General features: G+C 39.1%; 1 protein-coding gene across 3 annotated transcripts in view; it reads right to left on the reverse strand.

The window, feature by feature from the left end:
• Positions 1 to 12802, reverse strand: part of CACNA2D3 (calcium voltage-gated channel auxiliary subunit alpha2delta 3) — a 396474-nt gene extending 383672 nt beyond the window's left edge. Inside the window, exons 1-2 of one of the 3 annotated variants that reach the window (XR_004419272.2) lie at positions 11847 to 12802; positions 11164 to 11245 (exon numbers count right to left, since the gene is read on the reverse strand). Coding sequence is in view for 2 of the 3 variants with exons in the window: in XM_033071436.2 (XP_032927327.1) it covers positions 11164 to 11245; positions 11847 to 11965 (201 nt within the window). In the remaining variant the exon portion in view is untranslated. The remainder of the gene's footprint in view (positions 1 to 11163; positions 11246 to 11846) is intronic. The other 2 variants (XM_033071436.2, XM_033071435.2) reach the window with 2 other exon arrangements.
• Positions 12803 to 22630: the final 9828 nt, after the last annotated feature.

The following is a 22630-nucleotide window of genomic DNA, read 5'->3' on the forward strand; positions in this document are numbered from 1 at the left end:
AGATCCTTACTGCAGCATTATGATTACAGCCACTAAAAGAACAGAAAAATGGCATTAACGGCAAAAAATTCGAAAGGAAAAAAGCAATGGCTATAAGCAAGTGGGAGCAAAGAGAAGGACAGAGTGACAAAGAACACGAGTTAAATTTCTATGGTAATTGAAATGTAGACAAATAATCAGACACTCAAAATGATAAATAAAATTTCTCAATTCCCAATTTAGCCGCATTTAACAACTGTGAATTTGACTCCAATGAGAGTCTTGTTGGTTGGATCTTACTTGGAAGAAAACCAGAAAAGGTCAAATAAATCTGAAAGATACACACAAGAAAAAGTAGTGTGGAAATTGGCTAATAAGAAAGAAATAGATGCATGGGAAAAATTATAAGGGAAAGAAGAAAAGGTTTGCAAATTTGCAAATTACTTCCTGATATCAGCAGAGCATATCACCTTGTATTCAAAGCACAGGAGGGATTTGTCCTCTGACAAAAAAGGATTCTATCTCACCAGTGCAATGCCATATGGAGATGTATTGCCAGCTACAGATACCAAATACCAACAACAGGAACAGGTGACTTTTCATCAATTTTATAGTTATTCAAGACTGTTACAGGAAACCATTTACCTTTTCAGTAGTGCAAGAAGTTCTATTTAAATAGTGTGTTAAAATTAATGCCTTGTAGCTCTCAGAGCTGATCCATCCCATTTCACTTCCCTCTATTTCCATATCCATATGCTAAGGGTGTTCTCCACCAGCCAATTCTCCTATATATCAAACCCTCTACAATGAAGCATTGTCCCTAATTCTATTCTCAGTTTCAAAATTTAAGGGAAAATGAGTTATAACTAACATTTGACACAGAAGATTAGGAAAAGATACCTCCAGTTTGGGAGAGGGGGGATTTTTCATGTGCAGTTTTAATTTTCAATTTAAGGTTTCTGGCACTCTCCATGGAGCCCTACCACCACTGCACGCACCAGACTGGTCTGTGTGACATTACAGGTTAAATTAGCATTGTGCTCAAGGACTGCACCAAGTTTTGGTCCCCAAGATTACAGGACTTAAGTCGACCATCAAGAAATGGTTATCACAGCCCCAGGATAAAAACCAGCTATATCTATACATAGAAAATTAGAGCTGACCAATAGAAAGTCTTCAGTTTTCTTTCATTCACACTCTTGTCCCTCACAAAGGTTTCATGGGGGATGCCAGAATTTATCCCTACTTTTACCATAAGACTGCATTGCAGTTTGTAATGAGAGTACCCAGATTTTTTCTGTTTCATGCCATCTCTAATATCCTTCTTGTTGTACTTTGACGAAGAAATAGTAAAAAACATTATAAAAGGCACAATGTGAGCAGGGGGTAATAAATCTGCTGGATGCAGATAGTCAATGGCTGCAAGTCATAATCTAAAGCTTTGCTCTTAGCCTCCTACCAGTTTTCATTATCAGTGAAAATTGCTATTAATGCAATGCGATAACATCATGTCCAAACAGCTCAGTACTCAGACACTTCATACAGCTGTCAGAAGATGACAGACATTTAGCTTCAAGGTAAAGCCAAAGTTTGAATGTTCCTGCTTTTTATCTCTGAAGCTTTGTTACTTTAGAAGATAATTATCTAATTTTGTGACCTATGATGTGTTCCAAACACATCAAATTTAATACCTGTAGTATGTAGATTTTTTTGGTGTGTTTCAAATGTTAGCAGTTTTAGATAGCTTGACAAAATATTCAAAGTATAATGAATAGCCAAGTATTAAAATGGGACCTGGAGGAACAATAGGAGCACTTCACACTGGTGCCCTGACCAGAGTTTTCACAATGCACTCCAAACTGCATTTTCACTGGTGCTATTACCTAACAGGCTACAGATATTATGACTGCATTTTAAATCATGCTTTTTAAGAAAGTAAAATCCTTGTTTGTGTATAAAAGCACAAAGAAATCCCTTGACAGCTACTGTAGAATAAAGTAAAAATAGACAATAAGACATAAAAGCTTCCCCCACCTGACAGACTCTTTCTGTACAACACTAAGTTCACTTAAGATACTGGGGAAGATAAAGATAGTAAAATAAATGGATAATAAAGCAACTGGGAGCTAAATGGCTTGTCTTAGCCATAGATTAGAAAATAAATTCCTGTGTTACCACTACAAATTAAAAAGTCTTCTTCTATTCATGAAATCAGCTAAGTGGAAATTACTCTTGAGACTTCATAATTATGAGAACAGTTACATATTCCTATTGTCAGTGGTAAAAAGCCCACCTGAATATCAAACAGCAGAGAGCTCAGTATAAGAGTCCATAAAGCTACTGAGAACTATTTTAAAATAATAGGTCAGAAAAAGTGTTGAGTCCTGATGAAGTAACTAAAAAACTCCACAATTTGTCTGTGACTGGGGCCTCAGGGATGCCTGTCATGACAAAGTGCTGTGCCTTTGCATGCCTTCCAGGAGATCAGGAAGATGATGAGCCAGGGATGTTTAGGGGGGTAGAAGTGACACTCAGCAGTCAAATCCAAATGGGAAGTTGCAGCTCCAGTAACTTCTTGTCCAGACTACAGACAAGAATTGGAACCAAGGAGGTTGTGGTACTGCTGTCCTTGAAGGTTTCGAAGATCAGACTCAAACACCCAAGAAATCTGCACTGATTTTTGCTTTGGACCCACTTGGAACAGGAATCCGATTTAGAAGACCTTCTAAATCCTGTTCCAGAATTAATTACCCCATGAGTCCAGAAATAATGAAAAACAGAATTCCACAGTGGAAGACAGGAAGACTTTTATAGAGGGATGATGAGTGTTGGTTTCCAGAACCAGTTTTGTGGAGTCATTAGGGTCAAACACAAAAGTCTCAAATCTTAGAGTATAATTAGAATTTTTTTATTCAGTATCACTGTATTCAAAACAACATTAAGCAAAAGAAATCTTCTCAACTTGCACATTGCAGAGGAATGGTATCAACAAGATATAATCCATCACCTGCACAAAATTGAGTGAAACCTGTCAAATCCACATCTAGAGAGCACCAAGGAAAAACATTTTATGAGACTATTAGAAGCTCACCCACCCTTTCCTGAAAACTAAGAGGAATGCTTCAAGGAAATTACTGTCAGTCATACATATGAGAAACTTGACTAATCAACAATCCACAGGATCCATGCATTAAGCCCTGATAAGTCTGAATTAATTATACACACATACTTCTCACTTTAAATCCCCAATCTGTAGATTAGGCCACCTTATAGTTTGGTTTGTTCATGTACCTGAGAACTAATTTTTCCTTCATCTTTTACTTCTTTAACTTTGGTTAAGATCTCAATCTAGAAGGATAAATGGAAACAACTATCTCTTAGTGCCTCCTGTACTATAAAATTATTTATGCAAAACATTTGGCATCCAGCTCAGAAGAGACCATTTCTCTCTAGAAAATATGCCCATTTAAAAACAGAAAGATTAAAATGAAAGATAAATAAGATAGTTCAGAAAAAGACCAGGACAGAAACAGACAACAATAAAATGTGTCAAGAAAAAAGCAAAACACACAAGCAGGACCAGGTACTTTGACAAAGAAAACACCTTCTAAGATTTTATATATTTTTTTTTAATCACCTCAATGAAATGCATTGGTTTAACTCTTCACAGTTCTTTTAGGAATCTTGACAGACAGAAAATATGGCTAGAAGAAATCACTTGTCAAACTCTTTTGATGAAGAATTACCACAAGAACCCATATGCTTTGAAGACTTCATCCAACCAACCAACCACAATCCACCTAAAGAATTAAAACATCAGTGCAAGTAATGCTTCAGGAAAATTCTTCCCAAGAAAAACAGTGAAGAACAAACTTTAACAAGTATCAATTGCTGCTAACAAAGCACTAGAACCTGTGGCAGGTACATAAGGAAGCAAGTAGTTCACATCTGATCATTTCCTTCTTTCTCACTGGGATGTGGCAGGGTGCTACAAGCCCCACTGAAGTTCCATGATGTACTTCACAGTGACATTTCACACAAGAACACACTGGAACACCTTGAAAAGCTCACCCTGCTGGTACCTTATCATGTGGTGTCAGCCCTGAAGCCCAACAAGAGGTGATGTGAGAAGTCTGCACCTTTTTTCAACAAGTTTATGCTATTATAGTTGACATATTTATTCCCCTATAGTAAAATGATATTTTAATAAGATAATTTGTTTGTGTGCTTAAAAGGGGAGGGGAAAACCAGCAAGTCTCCATGCAGCCTGGCTACCTGGCTACGCTTGTACAGCAGTGACAACTCTGTTTTATAACCTGTTCCTGCTCTGAAAAGTGAAGGACACCCCAGTCATGCCTTAAGGATATATAGGCACAAAGATTAATAGCTCATAGATCAGAGAAGAAATACAATTACTGTTATTGATGATAGTCCAAAATAAAGGATGTAGCGCATCATCCTAACAGTTCAACAAAGTCTACACAATGGTCAGGAACCTGCTCTGAACAGCCAACAGCAAGAGCTCCACACTATGCTAGGGTTTTCTCTCAGAAAAAAAAAAATTATATAAATAAATTGATAGTAGCAAAAAATTAATTATTGTGTTTGAAGACCAGCTCTTGTACATCTACCATGGCTATGGAGAACCAATTTCTATTGTCCTATTTTGGATATGCTGGATGCAGAAGCTGTACACTCCTATGTGAAGGAGTGTCTTGAGCAATCACAATCCCCTCACTCTTATATTGCAGACTTTAAAACCAGGGTTATTGTTTATTACATGGGTAGCTTCACCTGGAAAGCCCTGGGAGACGTGAGGGCAGGATATTTTCAGTAATTATGTGTCTCTGGAATTAATCACTTCTAGAAAGGCTACCAAGACCCTTATCAGCTTCTTTCCAACTTTAAAAGAAGTATTTTTGCAAAGACTTCTTTTTTAAACACAAATCTTGCAATTATTTGATCACACACTCTAAGAAAGGATTTCAGCTTTACACAAGGAAACTCAGCAGACGCTCAGAGGATCATAAAAACATCCATGTACTTTTGCAAAAACATTGTATGTAAAAAAACAAAATGGAACTTCACAAGAACTACATGTTAATTATCGTATTTCATTATAACCTGTCAGTGAAGCATCTACAGAAACTAAAATACCATCTACCTTTATCAATATATAATTTGTGTTGTAAAATGTGTTAGCACTTATTATCAGTAACAAAAAACTGTCCCTTACAGAACAGTAATGACATTTGAAAGTGTGGAGTATTGATTAGCAGTTACTTAAAAGTGAATCACCACTACAATACAGAATCTATTCATGCTCTACATACCTTCACTGTCAAGATAATTTGCATGGAGAGCAGCTCCTTTAACCTTGAAACGTAAGCATTTTCCAATACAGGATGTGAAAACAAACAACCATAAATGCATTAAGCAAAGGAATTAGCATTCTCTTCCTTCCAAGAAAAAGGAAGCATTCTCTTCCTTTCTCTTCCTTTTCCAGTTGGATTGTCTGCTCAGTAATTTCCATATTAAAAGACATTATGAAAGTGTAATGCATGTATCATGAACTTACTAAAGCCATCTCATATTCCTCTTACATACTAACAATGGACTTTTTTACATTCAATAATATGACTAAGAGGATCACACTCTGCTTGCAAAAGCCAGAAAGTCACAGAATATACTGCAAAACAGAGAGTGCTGAAGGAAGCAAAGCATGAATTCAGCATTCCTCTCAGACCAAGTGAAACCTGAAACATGATGTTTGATATTCAAGCTGATTTGACTACATTTTAAAATCATTATCAACACCAAAACATTATTATTCCTGCCATAACATTCAAACAGGAGAGGAGAGTACAAATCACAGATCATTCAAGGTGCAGATCTAACTTTACAGAAGAGAAAGGAAATTTTCCAATACCTCCAGAAAAGGCAGAACTTTATTACAAACAAAGAAGGCCAAGGGGTTTTTTTGTTATGGAGAAAGAGAGAAGTAAGTATTCAAAGTTGGAAAAGATTAATCCTTTTCTCTACAAATCAACATACTACTTGAAAATTAGCATGGAACCTACCAGGTTTTCCCACCAAATACATCAGTAGCCTAACAATATGTTTGTTTTTTTCATTCTTGAACAAAGTTAAAATATATCTCCATAAGATTTTATATCTTTATGTCTGCAGATAACATTAAACACTTTGAAGTACACTGAAATGTTCTGTACCTAGATTGGCGTGGAGAATAATCTTGTCATTCATGCAGCCCAAAGAACTGTAGGAATTAAAGGAGATGGAGATTCATGTTCTGCAAGTTCCAAAACATTGTTCACATTAATCATCAGAATTACACTGGTTTAAGATTCTCAGATGTTTATTTCTTTTATTTTCTAAGGTTTGATTTCAAGTCAGTGCTAGGAGACACACTTTACATAAACCAGACTTCAGGAGTCCAAACTGTAATGAATTAACTCCGAATACAATTTTTTCTAAGCTCTACACCATTTACCAGGCTGGTTGGTGGGGAGAATGGGGTTGGTGCTGGTGGTTTGGTTATTTTGCAGGGGGTGGTAGTATCTTCTTTGATGGGGTTTTTTGCATTTTTTTTATTTATAGCCATATGTCTACAGATTTTATTGATATTTTTCCTTATTTTTGATTTTTTAATACATATTATTTTTGCTGGTTTAGAATTGCTCAGCTGGCAAAAGGTTAAAGTGATATCCAAGAAGTCAGTCTATGCCTATCTTTTAACCTGCATGTCTCAGTCCTACTTGACCCTTCCTTCAAAGCAGCAGTTGCAGTGTCTTGAGCAAAGAAACAGCCTACCAAAGCTAAACCAACATAAGGCTGAACAAAAGAAAGGCAATTAATGTCAAGATGATTGCACTACATTTGCCTGTGAATTTAAGTCACTATTATACAATTTAAACTAAAGATAGATGTACTGTATGAATCAGATCCACTGGCTGAATGCTAATTGATCCAAATCCCCCCATTATATTCATTTTGCACTGACATTTCCACAGTTGCAAGAAGGTACCAAGATATAGCACCCCATCCTAGCCAGGGAGATAAAATGCAACTCTGCATCTTTAAAAGCAGGAATGCTCTCCTGACTGAAAAACCTGCTCTTTGAAAACAATGATTTGAGAACTCTGAACACAATGAAGGATTTGCTGAAAGGAGCAGGCAGATGCAGACTCCAGCCTGCTTCAGACCAGGCAGGCAGTGCTTACATAACACTGAGGGCTCCAGCACACAACTTACATAAGAAAAATCTAAGGGAGCCTTAAACAAGCTTCTGGTCTGGAACAAACTGTGGTGGAAAGACTAAGAAATTAAGGGTATTTTCACCTGGAAACCCTTCCTACATTTGCAATACATAATACTGACTATTCAGGAGGAAATAAAGCATTATGAAAGCTCAGAATATTTTTTAAGAGTAGTCTCACCAAAAGGAACCTGAGAAAGCACAGAGCACGCTGCACTTTCCCACAGACAGACACTGCACTGAGTGAAGAGCTTTGCTGTATAACAGCAGCATTCCCCAAAGCCTGTTTTCCAAAACTCTAATTGCAGCAGCTGAAGTTAATATGTTCCTGGCACCTAACCCTTGCTTTGCATCCCATCTTTGAGGCCTGGCTTTGCCAGTGGGCTACACTCTCATTCAGTACAGGACCCATTCAGCACAATGTTTACAAAAGAAAAAAAAATCTAAAATGTCAGGATTCAAATAAGGCAGATGTCTTTTGACAGTCTAAGGAAAAAAACAACACCTAAGAGAGAATTAAAATTAATTCTTAGGCCCCAGTAGTATTTGCTAAGTAGGTGAAGAGCATGAACATCTCTACAGCATCAAGGAGCCTCTCCAAATCTAAATGACAACAGCAAAACCTCCAGAAACCAGACAAGTTAGGAATAATACAGTCCTCTTTGCTTCTGGATGTTTTCTTGTACACTTAATGGTGTTCCATCTCTTTGAAAGCAGGGAGTAGAACATTTTTAAAGTGCTAATTTCACTTAAAGTCTCATCATAATTTCTGAAATTACTTACTGAACTATTATTTTCCAAGCAATTTGGAGCATCTGTATTCCATCTAAAGTCAGTTTTGGGAAAATTGAAATATCCCAGATAATTCTGGGAGGCGTAACAAAATGCTTGGATGAGATTATCATAATGGCACGAAATAATGAAACATTCAATTAAGATATGGGAAGCAGTGGATTTTAAAAAAATACCCTCAAAAAGAAACCATAATGTTCTTAACACATCTTTCACAAACTCAGGAGGACACCAGTGCTGCTCACCTATTTGATGTTCACAGCACAGCAAGACCTTAAGGATGCAATAACTCCATCAATATTCAACTGTAAACTTTCAAAAAATTTCTATACTGAGTACCTCACATGAATTAATTTGCTCAATGAAATTTTAGAGTGGGTGAAATGACTCAATGTACAAAACATTTGGGCAGCAGAGACTGTCAATCAGGACTGTGAGCGCATCCCTTTGAAAGCAGCACTCAGTGTGTGTGCTGACAAAATGAATCAAGTAACCTTTACATTAATTTTTCATTTAGCAAGCCTGTATTAAGCTAAATGGCATTCCAAAGCCGTTGACAGTTGAGGAATCTATACTGTCCAGATCCATAATCATAAACACATTTTATATCTTCACTTGTTTCAGGATGCTAATTCACAATCAGGAAATGTGGGCTCCTCCGGTAATATCAGAAGTGTCACTGCTTCTAAAAGTGGAATCTTGACTTTAAAATGACATGGATTCTGATCACCCAGAGCTCACAGTAAATACCAAACATATTCTTGATGCCTGGCTAGTGGGGAGGGAGGGGGTGGGGAAAAAAAAAAAAAAGGCATTTGTACTTAGAGCCCTCCTGTGCTATCACCTCCTTATTGTGACAACCTCTGTCACCGACTCTGCATGTTGAACATCCTTGCAGATCTAGAAGTTTGGTATGTTTCTAGTCACACAAGCTAACAAAACAAATATACGTTATAACAACACAAAGAAGTACGTGCTAAAGTCTTCTGTCATCCAGGTTCGTTTGCCACAACCAATACCAGGATACAGCAAGCTTAAATGGATGGAGACATTTTGGAATTCTAAATAAAAAGAAACAGATACCTTGTAAAAACTACTGAAACCAGAAGAAAGAAAAAAAAATTAACAAAACCAATAGAGTATGCAACAGAGGAATAAAAATGCTCTAAGTACCTGTCAAACCTCTGTTTTGTCTTATCTCTTTCATTAAATAAGAAAGAAAAACAAAATAGCTTGGAAAGAACATGCACCGTCCACCTTCAAAAACAGGAGCACAGACTGGTGAGTGAAACAGAAAGGATGTTGATGAAAAGGTAAAATGAATAGCTTCCAATTACCTACAATTATAACAACCAATAGGAAGCAATCTTGCTACTTCAGAGGGGAAAAACACATTACAGAAGGGATGAGAGCAGCATCTCCTATGAGGAAGAGAAGGAGGATTAAGGATTCCATACTGATTCTTTGTGGATTTTAGCATGATTGCCACACACAGTACATTCCATATTCTTCCAGCAAATATTGGGCTCAGTGCAGGGTAGGTTTCATCCCTAAAACCATTTTTGCGCAAAAATGGCTGCGCATGGAACAGCTCCAAAGTTAAATAAAGATACTTGTTTGTTATGGCCCAATAAAAAAAAATAAAGCTTTGTAATAATACTTGATTAAAAACTAATCAAAACTGAAAGCTCCATCTGCTTTATGAATTTAAGGTGTTCATAAAAAGAGTGACAATGTAAGACTACACAGACTTTAAAGAATGTGAGCTGGAAGTACAATAACATTGAGTGTCTAGATTTTCATAATAAAATCAAAGTTTGCCCAACATATTGAAGTGAAGCCACTTAAAGGCCTTGAAAGGCTGTAAGAGACCGCAAATATTTTTGTTCTTAATAGCTCTGTATTTTCGCTTAGTGAAATTCATGTTTTACAGTCCTGGGTATACAAATCTGAAAAGACAAGCTGCTAAAGAACTCATATGGTTTTAGTAATTACTAAAGCCAGTTGCTTTCATTTTAAAGGCTAGCACAAGCTTTTTATTTCAGCTGCTACACGTACTGTTATATAATTTCACACATATATAAGCCTTTCGAAATAAATGCTACAAGCTCAATGCATAATTTCCTTCACAATCACACAAAAAATAAAATTAGTGTTACTCAGAACTAAAAATCATGTCTACAAAAAAAGAAAATCAGCAGAAATTTAATATATGGGTTGAATGAGTGGTTTTGATCAGTGAATGTCTCAATGTTTTTCCATCTACATATTGCATTTTGAGAATCACATGTTAAATGCCCCAAAATAGCAGTCTCAATCTAACATATCCCTCTTAGTCTCTTTTTTTGCAACTGCTGTAAAAATAAACTGTCTACAACACAGAAGTTTCTTATAGGTTGCATATCTAAATTATGACAGAGTCTTTGATATATACCTAATACTCAAATCTGCTTTTTCATTACCCCCTGCCCCAATTAGGTAGACTTATACCAATTTCTCAAGTTTTTTCTATACTTCACTACCTTATTACCCAGCTGTGCAGCTGAGCAAGAAGATAACCACATTCATTCCTCTTATCTGTAATGATGTAATACATCTTAGCACTGGGTTGAGATGATTGGGGGAATAATGGGATTGTAAAAACTGCAGAGATGACAAACAACAGTGCAGCCGCCTTCTCCTGATACCGTGCATTGTGTACATACAGCCCAGGGTGAAAATAATACAATATGCACTAATTCTGCCCCTTGAATGAAGTTAACATTTTTCATAAGAAACAGCTGTTTCTGCACAGAAACATCCTCATCATCACAATGCAGCAACCAGACTAAACACCCGCAACCTGGGCTGAAGCCTAGGCTACAAGATATAAGTGCTGGAGTTGACTTCCCAATGAAAAAAAAAAAAGTCATCCAAACAGAAAAATATCAGGTTAAGCAAGGACTCTACAGATAGTGCAGTGCAATGCAAAGAGTCATCAGGGACTAGTATGCAATACAAAAATAGATCTTGGACAAAAGCACGTACAGCACTGCTTTCCTGTTCATTTAAAAAATTAAATCTGCCTCCATTTTCTCTGTTAAAACCTTCCTTATTACAACCGAGGAAATCCTTACCTTCTGTAGGAGCTGGGAACCTGAGTATTTGGCTGCAATAGATTTGATCTCTCCACCAAATGCTGAGGCCCAGAGCTTTACACTGTGAAGAAAAAAAAAAGACAGGAAGAAATGTAATACACATGTCATAGCAAGCAACAGAGACTGTAACAGCTTCAGCTGCACTCAGAGGATCCGAGCAATTTTGCATTAGAGAGCTCACTAAGGAACGAAAGCACAGCAAGGATCAGTGAAGCTGTACAAGTATAAGCACAAACCAGAGCCCGTGCTCAGGTAAGGCCTCTGATATGAAACTGCCAACCTGAACCATTTAAATTTAAGGAAATAACTTGTACAGAAACATGCTTTGGCACAATGTGACATATATCCATTGAAAGGAAAACAGCAAAAATGGTAAAACAGTTCTGGATGATAAATTTCCACATGAGAGAGTTAACAGCATCAATTTCAGTAAATGCAAGCAGTTAAAACTCAGTGGTGACATACTCCACCAACACATGCTCCTACAATAAAATCCAAGTAGTGCCAAGCACCTTGGAGACAACCACTTTAAACACAGCTGACAAAGGAGCAAAGGTGCCCTGGAACAGTCAAATATCTGCAACACAAAAACAGAAGAACTTGAGCAGCCAAGTTCTCATCCTTGAGCATGGTGCTGAGAGGAATAGCACGAAAGCACTTACACTGACAAGGGGATCTGCTGCTCCGATCCAACCACATCCACTAAGGCTGTGTTAAAAGCTGTCCAGAAGATAAAGCAAAAGCCCCCAAAAGCCCGAAGAAGATTCAGGTTCTTTGGCATTGTGCCTCTCTGTGCCTGGAAAGGTTTGGGGAAATTCAAGTGAAGCTGAGTTCAGCAGCAGTGGGGTTTTGCTTCTAAAAGCTTCTTTTCCCCCACTCTTGCCCTCTTCCACTAGAAGGGGACAGTTGAAAAGAAAAATTCACAGCTCCATCCTCACTCCTCCAAAGAATGACCCTCTCTGTGTAATGGAAGGAGCGGACCAGAAGCGAAGCTCTAATGACTTGAAAACTATTGTGTCCCTGGTAACAGCAAAGCGTTTTCCAGCACTACTGCAGCCACTTGCATGTAGTTCTTTACAACTCCGCAGTCAGCAGTGTGCTGAAGTTACTTCAGTGACCTACTGCTGCTCCAAAGTGCCCTCAGCAGCAAGAAAGCAGACTATTGATTCCAACTGGGGAGGCTGTCTTCTTGCAATTACTGCTCACTTGGCAAATGGAAAGCTGCCTAGAGTTGTCCTTTCCCCCGCCGAGGAGCTCCAGCCTTCATCCCGGATCAAGGCAGGCAGCGCACTGCTTCGGCGGAGAGGAGCAGCAGCCTTTTAACGGGATAGCGCCGAGACAGGCAGGCACAGGAGGAGCTGGACCAGAGGGAGGGCACGGCAGAAGCACACAAAGTCTGGAGCAGCTGAAAGTGTAGTTGAGCCCTTCCAGGAAGGCGAGAAGAGAGCGCTGCACATTGCCGAGGGCTGCGCTGGGCAGGGCTCGGCGGGGCTGGCAGGGGCGGGGGCGTGGGGCCGAGCACACCCACCGGAGAGCGATCCGGGCAGGCAGGGCTGCGTGACAGGCACCTGTCAGTCTGCCAGCCCAGGCACCTGCCAGTCAGCCGGCCCGGGGACAAGGAGGAGAAGGGCTGCTCGGAGCCGGAGCATCCTGGGCGGGCGGAGCGGCGCTCCCTGCCCGGAGCATCGCCGGCAGCGGCGGAGCCCGGAGCCAGCCCCGCTCCCACCGGGAACCGGCCCCGCTCCCACCGGGAGCCAGCCCCGCTTCCCCCGGAGCCAGCCCCGCTCCCCCAACCGGGAACCGGCCCCGCTTCCCCCGGAGCCAGCCCCGCTTCCCCCGGAGCCAGCCCCGCTCCCACCGGGAACCGGCCCCGCTCCCCCGCAGGATCCCACATGGAATCGAGGCGCAGGAAGCGCGTCCTTGTGCATAAAGGCACGATCGCTGCTTCCTCCCACGGCGGAGCACTGCAGCAAGTCACTCTCCGAGAGCTCGGGACCAGCAAAGGCTTATGAATGAAAAGAAATGCAGCAAAAGTAAATCAATGCGGGCTGACTCCAGCCTATGAATAAATTATTAATTTGTGCTCATAGAAGAATCCTCTTGATACAGCAAATATAGGATTACAAGCTCCTCCACTGAGGGAGCAGCATACGGAGCAGGAGGGATTGGTCCAGGTATTTTTGTTGTTGTTGCGTTTTAAAATCTATCCTCCGTCCTTTTGCTTTTATTCTTCTCCCTCTTTTTTCTCACCTTCTTCTCCACTAAATGTGCAGACTTAAAATAGCAACTGAACTTTAATGTAAACAAGTATGGCAAGACCATGATCTGAGCATGGGCTGAGTCATCCTTGCATCCTACACTATAGCTCCAGTGTCCGCTCCAGAATTCTAGTTTCTCCCCTCTGTAGTTAGAATTAACACCTCAGAATATTCACTCTGCCCTTGTACTCTGTTCTTATCTTTTTCTGTCTTGAAGCCTGAGATGTAGTACCTGTATTTCTTTCCACATTAACATCTCTAAGAGCACGGAACAATTTCCTTTAAATATCAAAACCTCTATTCAATACCTAGCTGACAAAAGCTTCTGGCTTTCTTAGAAGAAAGGAGAAGTTTAAAGATAGCAAGACTAGCAGGGGAACTGTGCAGAACAGAGTAGCACAGCACCCTGCAACTTTCACCACCCACCAGCCATCCCCACCAGGAACAGTAAATAGATCACATTGCTCTCTGTACTAGCACCTTCATATGAAGGCAATAAAGAAAAAATTTCTTAAAAGGAATATTTATTTTGTGCATTACTGAAGCATTTTGAAAGTCCTGTTATCTGTTCTGCTCCTGTGGATTTCCTAAGCAGTGTTTTAAACATCCTGCCATGTCACCAGGTGTTCAGCTTACCTACAGGCAGAAATGTAAAAATGCACATGGCTGACTAACAGTATATAATCAATTATGTGCTCCTTTGAACATACTACATAAACAACAGTATAACAGTATCTTTCCAAAGCCAGGAATGAAACAGAAATGGTTGGTTGTCTCACTACTTGTGCTGTTTACTTCTTTTTACATGCTAAACACTGTCAGGCAGTAAATTCATAAACTCATTTTGTGAGATTCAAACAGTTCTTATGTTAACAAAGATCCTTATCTGCTTCAAGCCAACACAGTGCCCTGATGACAAGTAACAGTTACCTTCATTTTTGAAACATTATTGGAAGCCCTAGAAACTTTTTGAAAGCACACAAAATGCCTGCATTCAAGAGGCCAGCGAAATTTAACCCATCACTAATTATTGGCAAGAAAAGATACAAAGTCATTCATCAAATCTTGACTTTGTTTACATTTATCATACATTCAATACTACATCAGACTTATAGTTTATGCATCTGGTGTGTGCAAAAGTATACACTTTTTTAATACAAAAATTGTATTTGTACTATTGCTAGTCTAGGAAACTAAACTCACTTGGAACAGAAATTTTTGCTTGAAAGAACAAGCTTCTTTCGTGTTAACACACACCTGTGTACACTACACCACAGAGTGCTTTCAGCGCCTTTCATTAATGCACACTGGGTATGTCCATGCAGGAAATCAGCTCCTCCCGACCAGTCAGTGCATGGAAACCAAGGCTGAGCCACAACACTCAAACCACCCCAGGTGACAGCACAGTCTGCCTGCAGCTGTGTCCTGGCCTGACCACTACTGACTATTCCTGTATGCAGATCACTGCAGTCATCACACCTGATTCAAAATTCACGTTAGCATTTCCCCAGATTGCTCCCATCAGGAAGCAGAAACTTTCCCTCAGCAGGTTTGCATAACAAAGGACCGAGGAAAACACAGGGAAAAAGGTGGTAAGTTCTGCTGAAGAGTTTTAGTCCTTTTTTCTGGGGATAGAGTAATGTGTTTCATTACTTGCTACAGCCTTGTCATGTCCTGGAGCAAAGGCAGAAGAGAGCCAAGTAATGAATTTATCTTTTAGAACTAATGTGGCATTTCTATCATGTCCTTATGCTGTTATAGACAAGTGCTGAATCTGGAATAATTTCTGGTCCCACTGGAAAAGTGTATGTACAGATAACTGACCAGAGAAGGAAAGCATTTATGCACATAGCAAATATATATTGTGAAACCAAAGTGCATCTCAGCAGAAAGTGCAGCTAAGTTCCTTACATGCCACTGCTCTCTGAAGTAGAGCTCCCCATACAAGTGTATTAAGTTGCATCTCCCTGCTCCTGGCCTCCCATTTTTAAGAGACAAAAAATGGCAACTAATATTTTACTGTGTTCTTGATGATCAAGCACAATGGTGCATTTTGGTATCTCACAGAAAATGAAAGGAGCTGTTTTCCCCATGAAAGCAGAAATAAAACTTGGATATGTGAGTCAAATGTCATAACAAAGTCACAGACAGGGGCAGAGAAACTTGATGAACCCCAATGATGACCACATTCAAGAGAATAACCAAGGGATTGGAGGAAAAACAAGAAACAATCAAACCAACCCACAAATAAACAAATAAAAAATCCAGGTGAGGGGTTAATATGAGATATGACTCAAAGGCTGAAGCAGAGACTACAGACTAAGGCAAAGCCCCATATATAAATACACATTATAATTACCTGATGAATTAATCCCATTGTCCTTTTCTTCTACTTCCAGGTATATTTACACTTATGAAAGGGTGCAGAAACAGGGTCACAAATGCATCATCAGCACATACTTTGAGGTGTCTGATTAGACACGTATCAAACCCTAATAAAAGTCAATCAAGAGGCACACACAGAAGAGAACATATGGTGCAGGGGAGAAGGATAGGAGGAAATTATATAATTAACACAAATGTTTATTGTATTTCTTTTTTGAGATTCTTGTCTACAATGAGCGCTAAATAGAAGCAATAAATGCAGAAGGCTGAAGTATTAAAAGCCTTGCTGAAGATGTAAGCCACCTCCACTGGAAATTAATATTTTAAAAAGAATACAAGAAAGGAAGTACGTCAGTTTATCTATATTCTAATGTATTTGAAGATACAAATACTGCAAAAATAGAAGAGCTGTAACTACTCTGCATGATGTGGTGATAATACTTGCTTTGTGCTACATTCCTCTGCACTTCTAAATACTAAGATTATAATCCCCAGATGTGTTCTCCACAGTGATTTTTTTATTATTTAACAGACTAAATTGTCCATTCTCACTCTTGTTTGAAATATTTCATTTTAAGAAATCTCCCTGAAATAAAGGCAGTTGGACACTAAAAAGAGAAAAAGTGAAAGGATACAGAATCACCTCATACAGTAAATAATTTAATATAATGGCCCATGGTGAAAATCCTTCCAGTCTTTAACAACTCTATGAAACTTCCCCTTATTTCTATGCAAGCACCATGTTTCACATGCACTTACTCATGGAAAATAAAAACAGGAGAAATAGAGGGATAACAAAAGTTATCTCAGCTTTGCAAAGCTCGAGACTGTCAGATGAAAGGCAAAATCTGAAGGTTCTGAATTTCTTATTTGGAAACAGCCCAGTAGTGGAAGCACTCATCAAGTAGTGTTTGCCTGCTGTGAGAACACAGGCTCACTTGTTTCAAGTGATCTGTACATCTGAGGAGGAGCAGGAGACTGCACATGAGGCCTCTTCTGGAGAGACTAAACATGTATTCCTAGAATTTTATGGAAGGTCTCATGTGTATAAATCTACACGTTCCACTCTTGTGGGAATGCCAAGTTATTGACAGTTCCAACCCACTTACAACAAAGATTGAGGTCAAACAGCATTATTCACTCACTGGCTTAAATGAACACAACTTCACATAGTGGGCATGAGCTAGTGTTTTGGAGCAATAAAATTCCTGCAGAAATTCTGAACCACATTAGTATTTTTTATATGCAACTTTATAGTATTATCCTCTTGTTTGTGTATATTGTTCAGGTCAAATCAAGCACTAGTATTTCATCCATGAGTGCATTAAGAGCATACACAACCAATGTTTACATACAATCTATCATCTATATGACTAGAAATACACATCTTTAAAGATGTCTAAAAATACTAAGATACAATCCTAATTAGTATGTTGGGAGTACAGCATTTTAGGTTGGTCACGTTATCTTTAGCACACTTCAACAGCCAATAAACCTCACAGTTTGCCACAACCCCCCAAGGAACGTGTGGTTAATTTTGCTTCCACAATGCCCAAGATCAGCTGGCTTTTGAATCTCCACAAGGAGTTAAAATGCAAAAGAGCAAAGCATTATCACATCCCAGCCTATGAGAGCTCACACTGCATGGCAAGCTAGAATGCTTTAAGCTAATTATGTTTATAGCTACCCAAATCCAATTTCAGCAGTCCACTGTAGCTCTAGTCTGTTACTGCCATTTTACATAAGCTTCATTTATTTTGAATTTTCAACTATTAACACAAAGTCTGCCTTTGGTTTCTTTCAAGTGTTTCACGCTGGGAAATGAGCTCTTCTCTAAGCAAATAGTTTATTTTTTTAACTTCCAAAGCTGGTGCTAGGTTGTAAATGTTAATGCTTTCAATGAATTCGAAATACCTGCAAACTGAAGATAGGACTTAAAAATGAGAAACTGTAATTAAGAGCTCTGATATAATGGACAGAATGCTATGGAAACAAACCTATCTAGTATTCTTTCTCTGACAATAAAAAAAAACCAAGACTAGAGGTCATAGCATATTTAATTGTGAATCTATTACTGTCTGCACTCCAGAATGAACCCCTGGTCGTGTCTATGAAGGGCTGTGAATGTTCCCCCCCACACCTTACAAATTCCTCAGAGCCACTTGCAGGAACCCTTGTTGCAGCTCTAAGTGCAGACTTCAAGGGTTAGGAAATGCATTGCCTTTACTTCAGACCTTGGCAGGGTTGGTGACACAAACACTGTTGTTTCCAAAAATGATGTATTCGAGGAGGGAGGGAGGAGCAGCCACTGTCAAAGGGGCACCTTTTCAGCAGGAGATGAAGTGACATCCATGGACCCACTGTCATCAGGGAGGTCAAGGTTCCAACCTCCCAGCTGATAGCAACCTGCAAACTTCAGATTGGCATGCAATTATTTTCAAAATAACATTCTTATTGCCGAGTGGAAAATATAACGTGGTTTTTAATCCGAGAAACAGTGCCATGTCAAGTAATTACACAGAGCCATAAGGTACTTCAGAGCCCATCATTCTGTCACTCTCCAATTCCTACATCCCAAGTATGAATTTTGTGGTGGGAATGTGACTTTTATGAAGTCTTGACTAAATTGCCAGTTTCTTGATCTGATATTCACCACAGTTCTGCTTCTTGATGTACTAGAAAATGAATTTTGTATAATTCCATGGCAGCAGTTGCTAACCTGTGATCCACCTCTGCTCTATCACTTTGCTGAACCTTTTTCATTTATTGTGAACATTGACTGATCCTGGAAATCAAAGTTATCTCAAAAGGAAAGTTATCTCAAATTGGAAATAGTACGTATTTAAAAGTAATGCACTGTGGTAATGAATTCCATTAAGTTGTTGTATAAGGAAAAATAATGTATATCAACAGAATAGTGTCCTGTGAAGCTATTAGACTTACATATCTGATCTCAATTGCAGAGAAAGGCCACCAGGAACTACCAAAATACCAAGATAGTTTCTTATTCTGGGGTTTCAAATTCTGGCTTGTGTGTAATACTCGAATTCTACTTCTACTTTAGTAACAGAACTTGACATTACATACCATGGAAAGTTCACACCTGCAGAAGAACAGCAGATTTATACATTTGTGGGTTTTTAAAATATCTTAAAGCATGATTATACTTAAAAGATGCAAAGTAAAAGCAAAATGATGCCCACAAATACACTAATAAGTGTTAGGTAAAATATTTGCCAGAGCATGCATTTCTATTTTATGGGCTGTTAATCCATCATAGTGTCACTAACACTGCAACAGACACACTCAGACTGCTGTGCTTATTACTTTTTAATGCATCACTCCATTTTAAACATTAATACTAACAAGTTCAGGCTATAATATAGTCATCTTTCCTACCCATAGAAACAAAAGGAAAAAAATCACCACCCAAATGTCAGTTTATACTACAATTTTACTTTTAAGCACACAATACTAGACAGATTCTAGAAAAGTACAGGAAAAAAAAGAAGAAAAAGTTCTGAGTCATACTTATGACATTTTTCCCACCCCAATATTTTGTGGTTTTGAGGGCTGGGGTTCAGGGGTGGTTTGGTTCAGGGGTTTTTTATGCCATGAAAACACTTTTGCTTAATCTTCAATTGGGACAAATAAAGCAGATTTAGATAATGGATTCAATGCAATGTTTGAGCAAAGGCCAGTGACACCAAAGGGGGATATTAATCCAAAGGGAATATCTTCTTATATGTGCCATTTATCAATGACCTCAAAAATAAGAATAAAAAGTTTGTGCAGTTCTCAGCCATTACTAGAAATAACTCTCCAGTTCAACAGTGAATGGACTTCTCAACTTTCCTCAAACTGGTAATTTTTTTGAAGTACCTGAGGGCTGCTGAGAAAAAAAAAGCAATAGTCTATCTTGTCAATGTTTACAAAAAAGACAAGAAGGACATAGGAAAGACATCACATCCCAAGAGCTCCTCCTGAGCATTACACAACCTGATCATTTTGTACTTGTAATCTAAGGATCCCTATTTTTCCTCCAATACATTTATTCCCCCACCATTTTGTTTTCCACTGCTGTGTGTTTCTATTTTCAGTTCTCCCCTTTATCTGCTGCACGTCCCATTTTTCCAAACCACAGAAAGGTACTGTCCATCTTCTCACAAAGAACACATCAAATTCCCTAAACAGTTTTCCAGCTACTTGGATCCCTAAATTCCATGTTTCCATCCTCTATAAATCTAGTGAAGGCTATTACCTCCTAGATACCCTTCCAGTTCCTACAGGCTTCTGGAGAAGGCACAACCACATAAATTACAGCCTATGCTCACTTGTCTCTCAAATTACCGTAAACCTGAACTGCAAAAGCTGCTCAGTCTGCAGAGCAGGAGGTGCCAGAACTCCATGAAAGCCTTCTGAAGTGATGCCCTGTGCTCCTCCTGTGACTTGTCACATAATCAAGGGCTAGAGCCACAAGCCCTGAGGGCACACTGCCATCCATCCCCAGGAGCCCCTGACCCACTCCCCAGGGCACTGCTGACTCCCTGGGCTCTCACCTCTCCCCAGGGAACCTCCACCTGAGCTGTCAAATACTCGCACTGCTTAAAATCCTCCTCCTGAGCAGCTGTTCTGGGAAGCTCCTTACCTTGCTTCAAGCTTTAAAATCTAAAGTCAGACCTTTTTTTTCAGTTATGAAAGGAAAGCAATACTGTGATGTTTTTGTTACCAAGGAAAACTGCAACAGTTCAGTGGCACTTCTTGCTAACAGTTTTGTCCTAGCAGTAGTGGTGTGGTAGGCTTGCTGAACCAAGCTAATTACTCCCAGGCAAAGCAAGACAGTCATAGCACACAGCTGAGAAACTGCAGAGCTCTGGAGAGATAAGCTCTCCCAAATCGAGTAAATAAAAAGCTTCAGTTTCCCAAGACAACATTCAGTTACTCTGGGTACAATCAGTACATGCCCAGTCTTTAACCCAGAGATGCACAGAGTCAAGCACAGTCCTTCAGCCAAGCTGAGCTCCTTCCCAGCACCCTGGGAACATCTGATCCCACAGCCTGCTGGCAGCTCTGACAACAGCCAGCACTTCAAGGAGCACTCCTCAGAGCAGCACTTACACATTTCTGGAAGCAGTAAGACCAGGAAACTGCAGTAGGTGAAGACAACACATGTCATCTTTCTGGGCATCTTGCCTTTGCTGAGAGAACCCAGAGAGTCAGTAATGCATTTTGAAGAATTGTAGATGAAGTGACTAGGGGTTTACTTTAAAAAAAAATGGAGTGCCCTAATTGTCCTTTTTTACACAACTGGCACAATATGCACCCCCCAGCATCCTGCCACCCCCATCCTGAGACTGAAATATAGTAGAGCACAGGCTGTTCAAGCATACAAATTGCCAACGGGGAAAAGTAATAATCTCAAGGCTTGCATCATTTCACAGTCGAGTTGTTTGAAGACAGGCTAGCCATTACATAGAGCAGCTGTGTTATCTGGCTTTTCCTTCCATTCATTTATAGACTTGAGCTGGTTTTCTAAGTATGTTGAAACTATTTCTCTCATTAACAGATTTTGTTCAGTATGCAGGGAACTCAGCTATAGCAAAATCACACAAAGGTTTCCGTTCTGCACACGTCGATATTTTCGGGACGTTGTTGGATTGGAAGCCTGTCAGAGCCCTACAGTATTGGCTGGAATTCACCAGGACATGACACAAAGATCTGTCTTCTCAAACTTGGACTGCCTTTTTTTCACAGAGTTGACTGACACGACTGCATCCTGGTGTTATCAGTCAATCTAAGGATCACAGACTCTCTCCTCTATTTCCAAAAGAAAATAACTGAACAGAAAAAAAATATAAGAGTTTCACACATTCAGGTATTTTTGCCCAGAAACAAAGGGCATTCCACATTATTCCAAGTAGAAAGGATTCATTTAAAAACCCACTGCAATCTGAGGCATAAAAGTTGTAAGTTCTTTTTTTCATTTGACTGGAGTTTTTTTACATGCCAGAATGCAAAACTTAGCAGAAATCTGCAGTTAAATACAAGATGGGATTTAAAACCATAATTTCAGGAAAAAATAATACCAGGTTAACAGGAATATATATATTTCAGTTCTTTAATATTTCATTCTTAATGATCCTTTACCAACAGAAGATCTGTTCCTATTTTTCACACTAGAATGCTCTTCTATTATTATACTCAAATATTTGTTGTTGTCTCTACCACTACTAACATACACACATCCAGGGAGAGAAATGTTTACAATAAACCCTATAAATTTAGAATTTTCAAATAAGTTTCCTATGTTTTAGATATTTTTCCAATACTACCACAAGCAGTGGTGCCTCTAGACTTCAATTTCTCCTCTTTTCCATCACATCCTCTTAATCCTCCCATCTCTTTCCCTTTGTTTAGGGGTATATGTTTCTTTCCTTTTAAATTGCACTCTCATTCCCCTCTATAATGCAGATGTTTAATAAATAGTAAAATAACAATACAGTTACCCCACCAAACAGCCTTTCACCTTTCAGTAGCAGGTAGTAAGATGTTGTATAATCAGGATTGTTCTCTCCAATTCAAGTTAGACTAAGTTATAACAAAATGTTCTAAATTGCAGGTTTAGAAGCCTCCTTCCTGATGGACACTGTTACATTGTTTTATAAAATAGTGTTCTATGTAGGAGAAAAATATTCTGCAAAATCCATTACTACCCCATAAAAGTCTCATACAGAGGTATTTACATAATGAACTGCAATTACTCACATTATATTTATCTAGTGAAGAATGAACCCATTGTGTGC

The sequence above is a fragment of the Catharus ustulatus genome, chromosome 13, assembly GCF_009819885.2.
Source record: "Catharus ustulatus isolate bCatUst1 chromosome 13, bCatUst1.pri.v2, whole genome shotgun sequence".
Classification (NCBI taxonomy): Eukaryota; Metazoa; Chordata; class Aves; order Passeriformes; family Turdidae; genus Catharus; species Catharus ustulatus.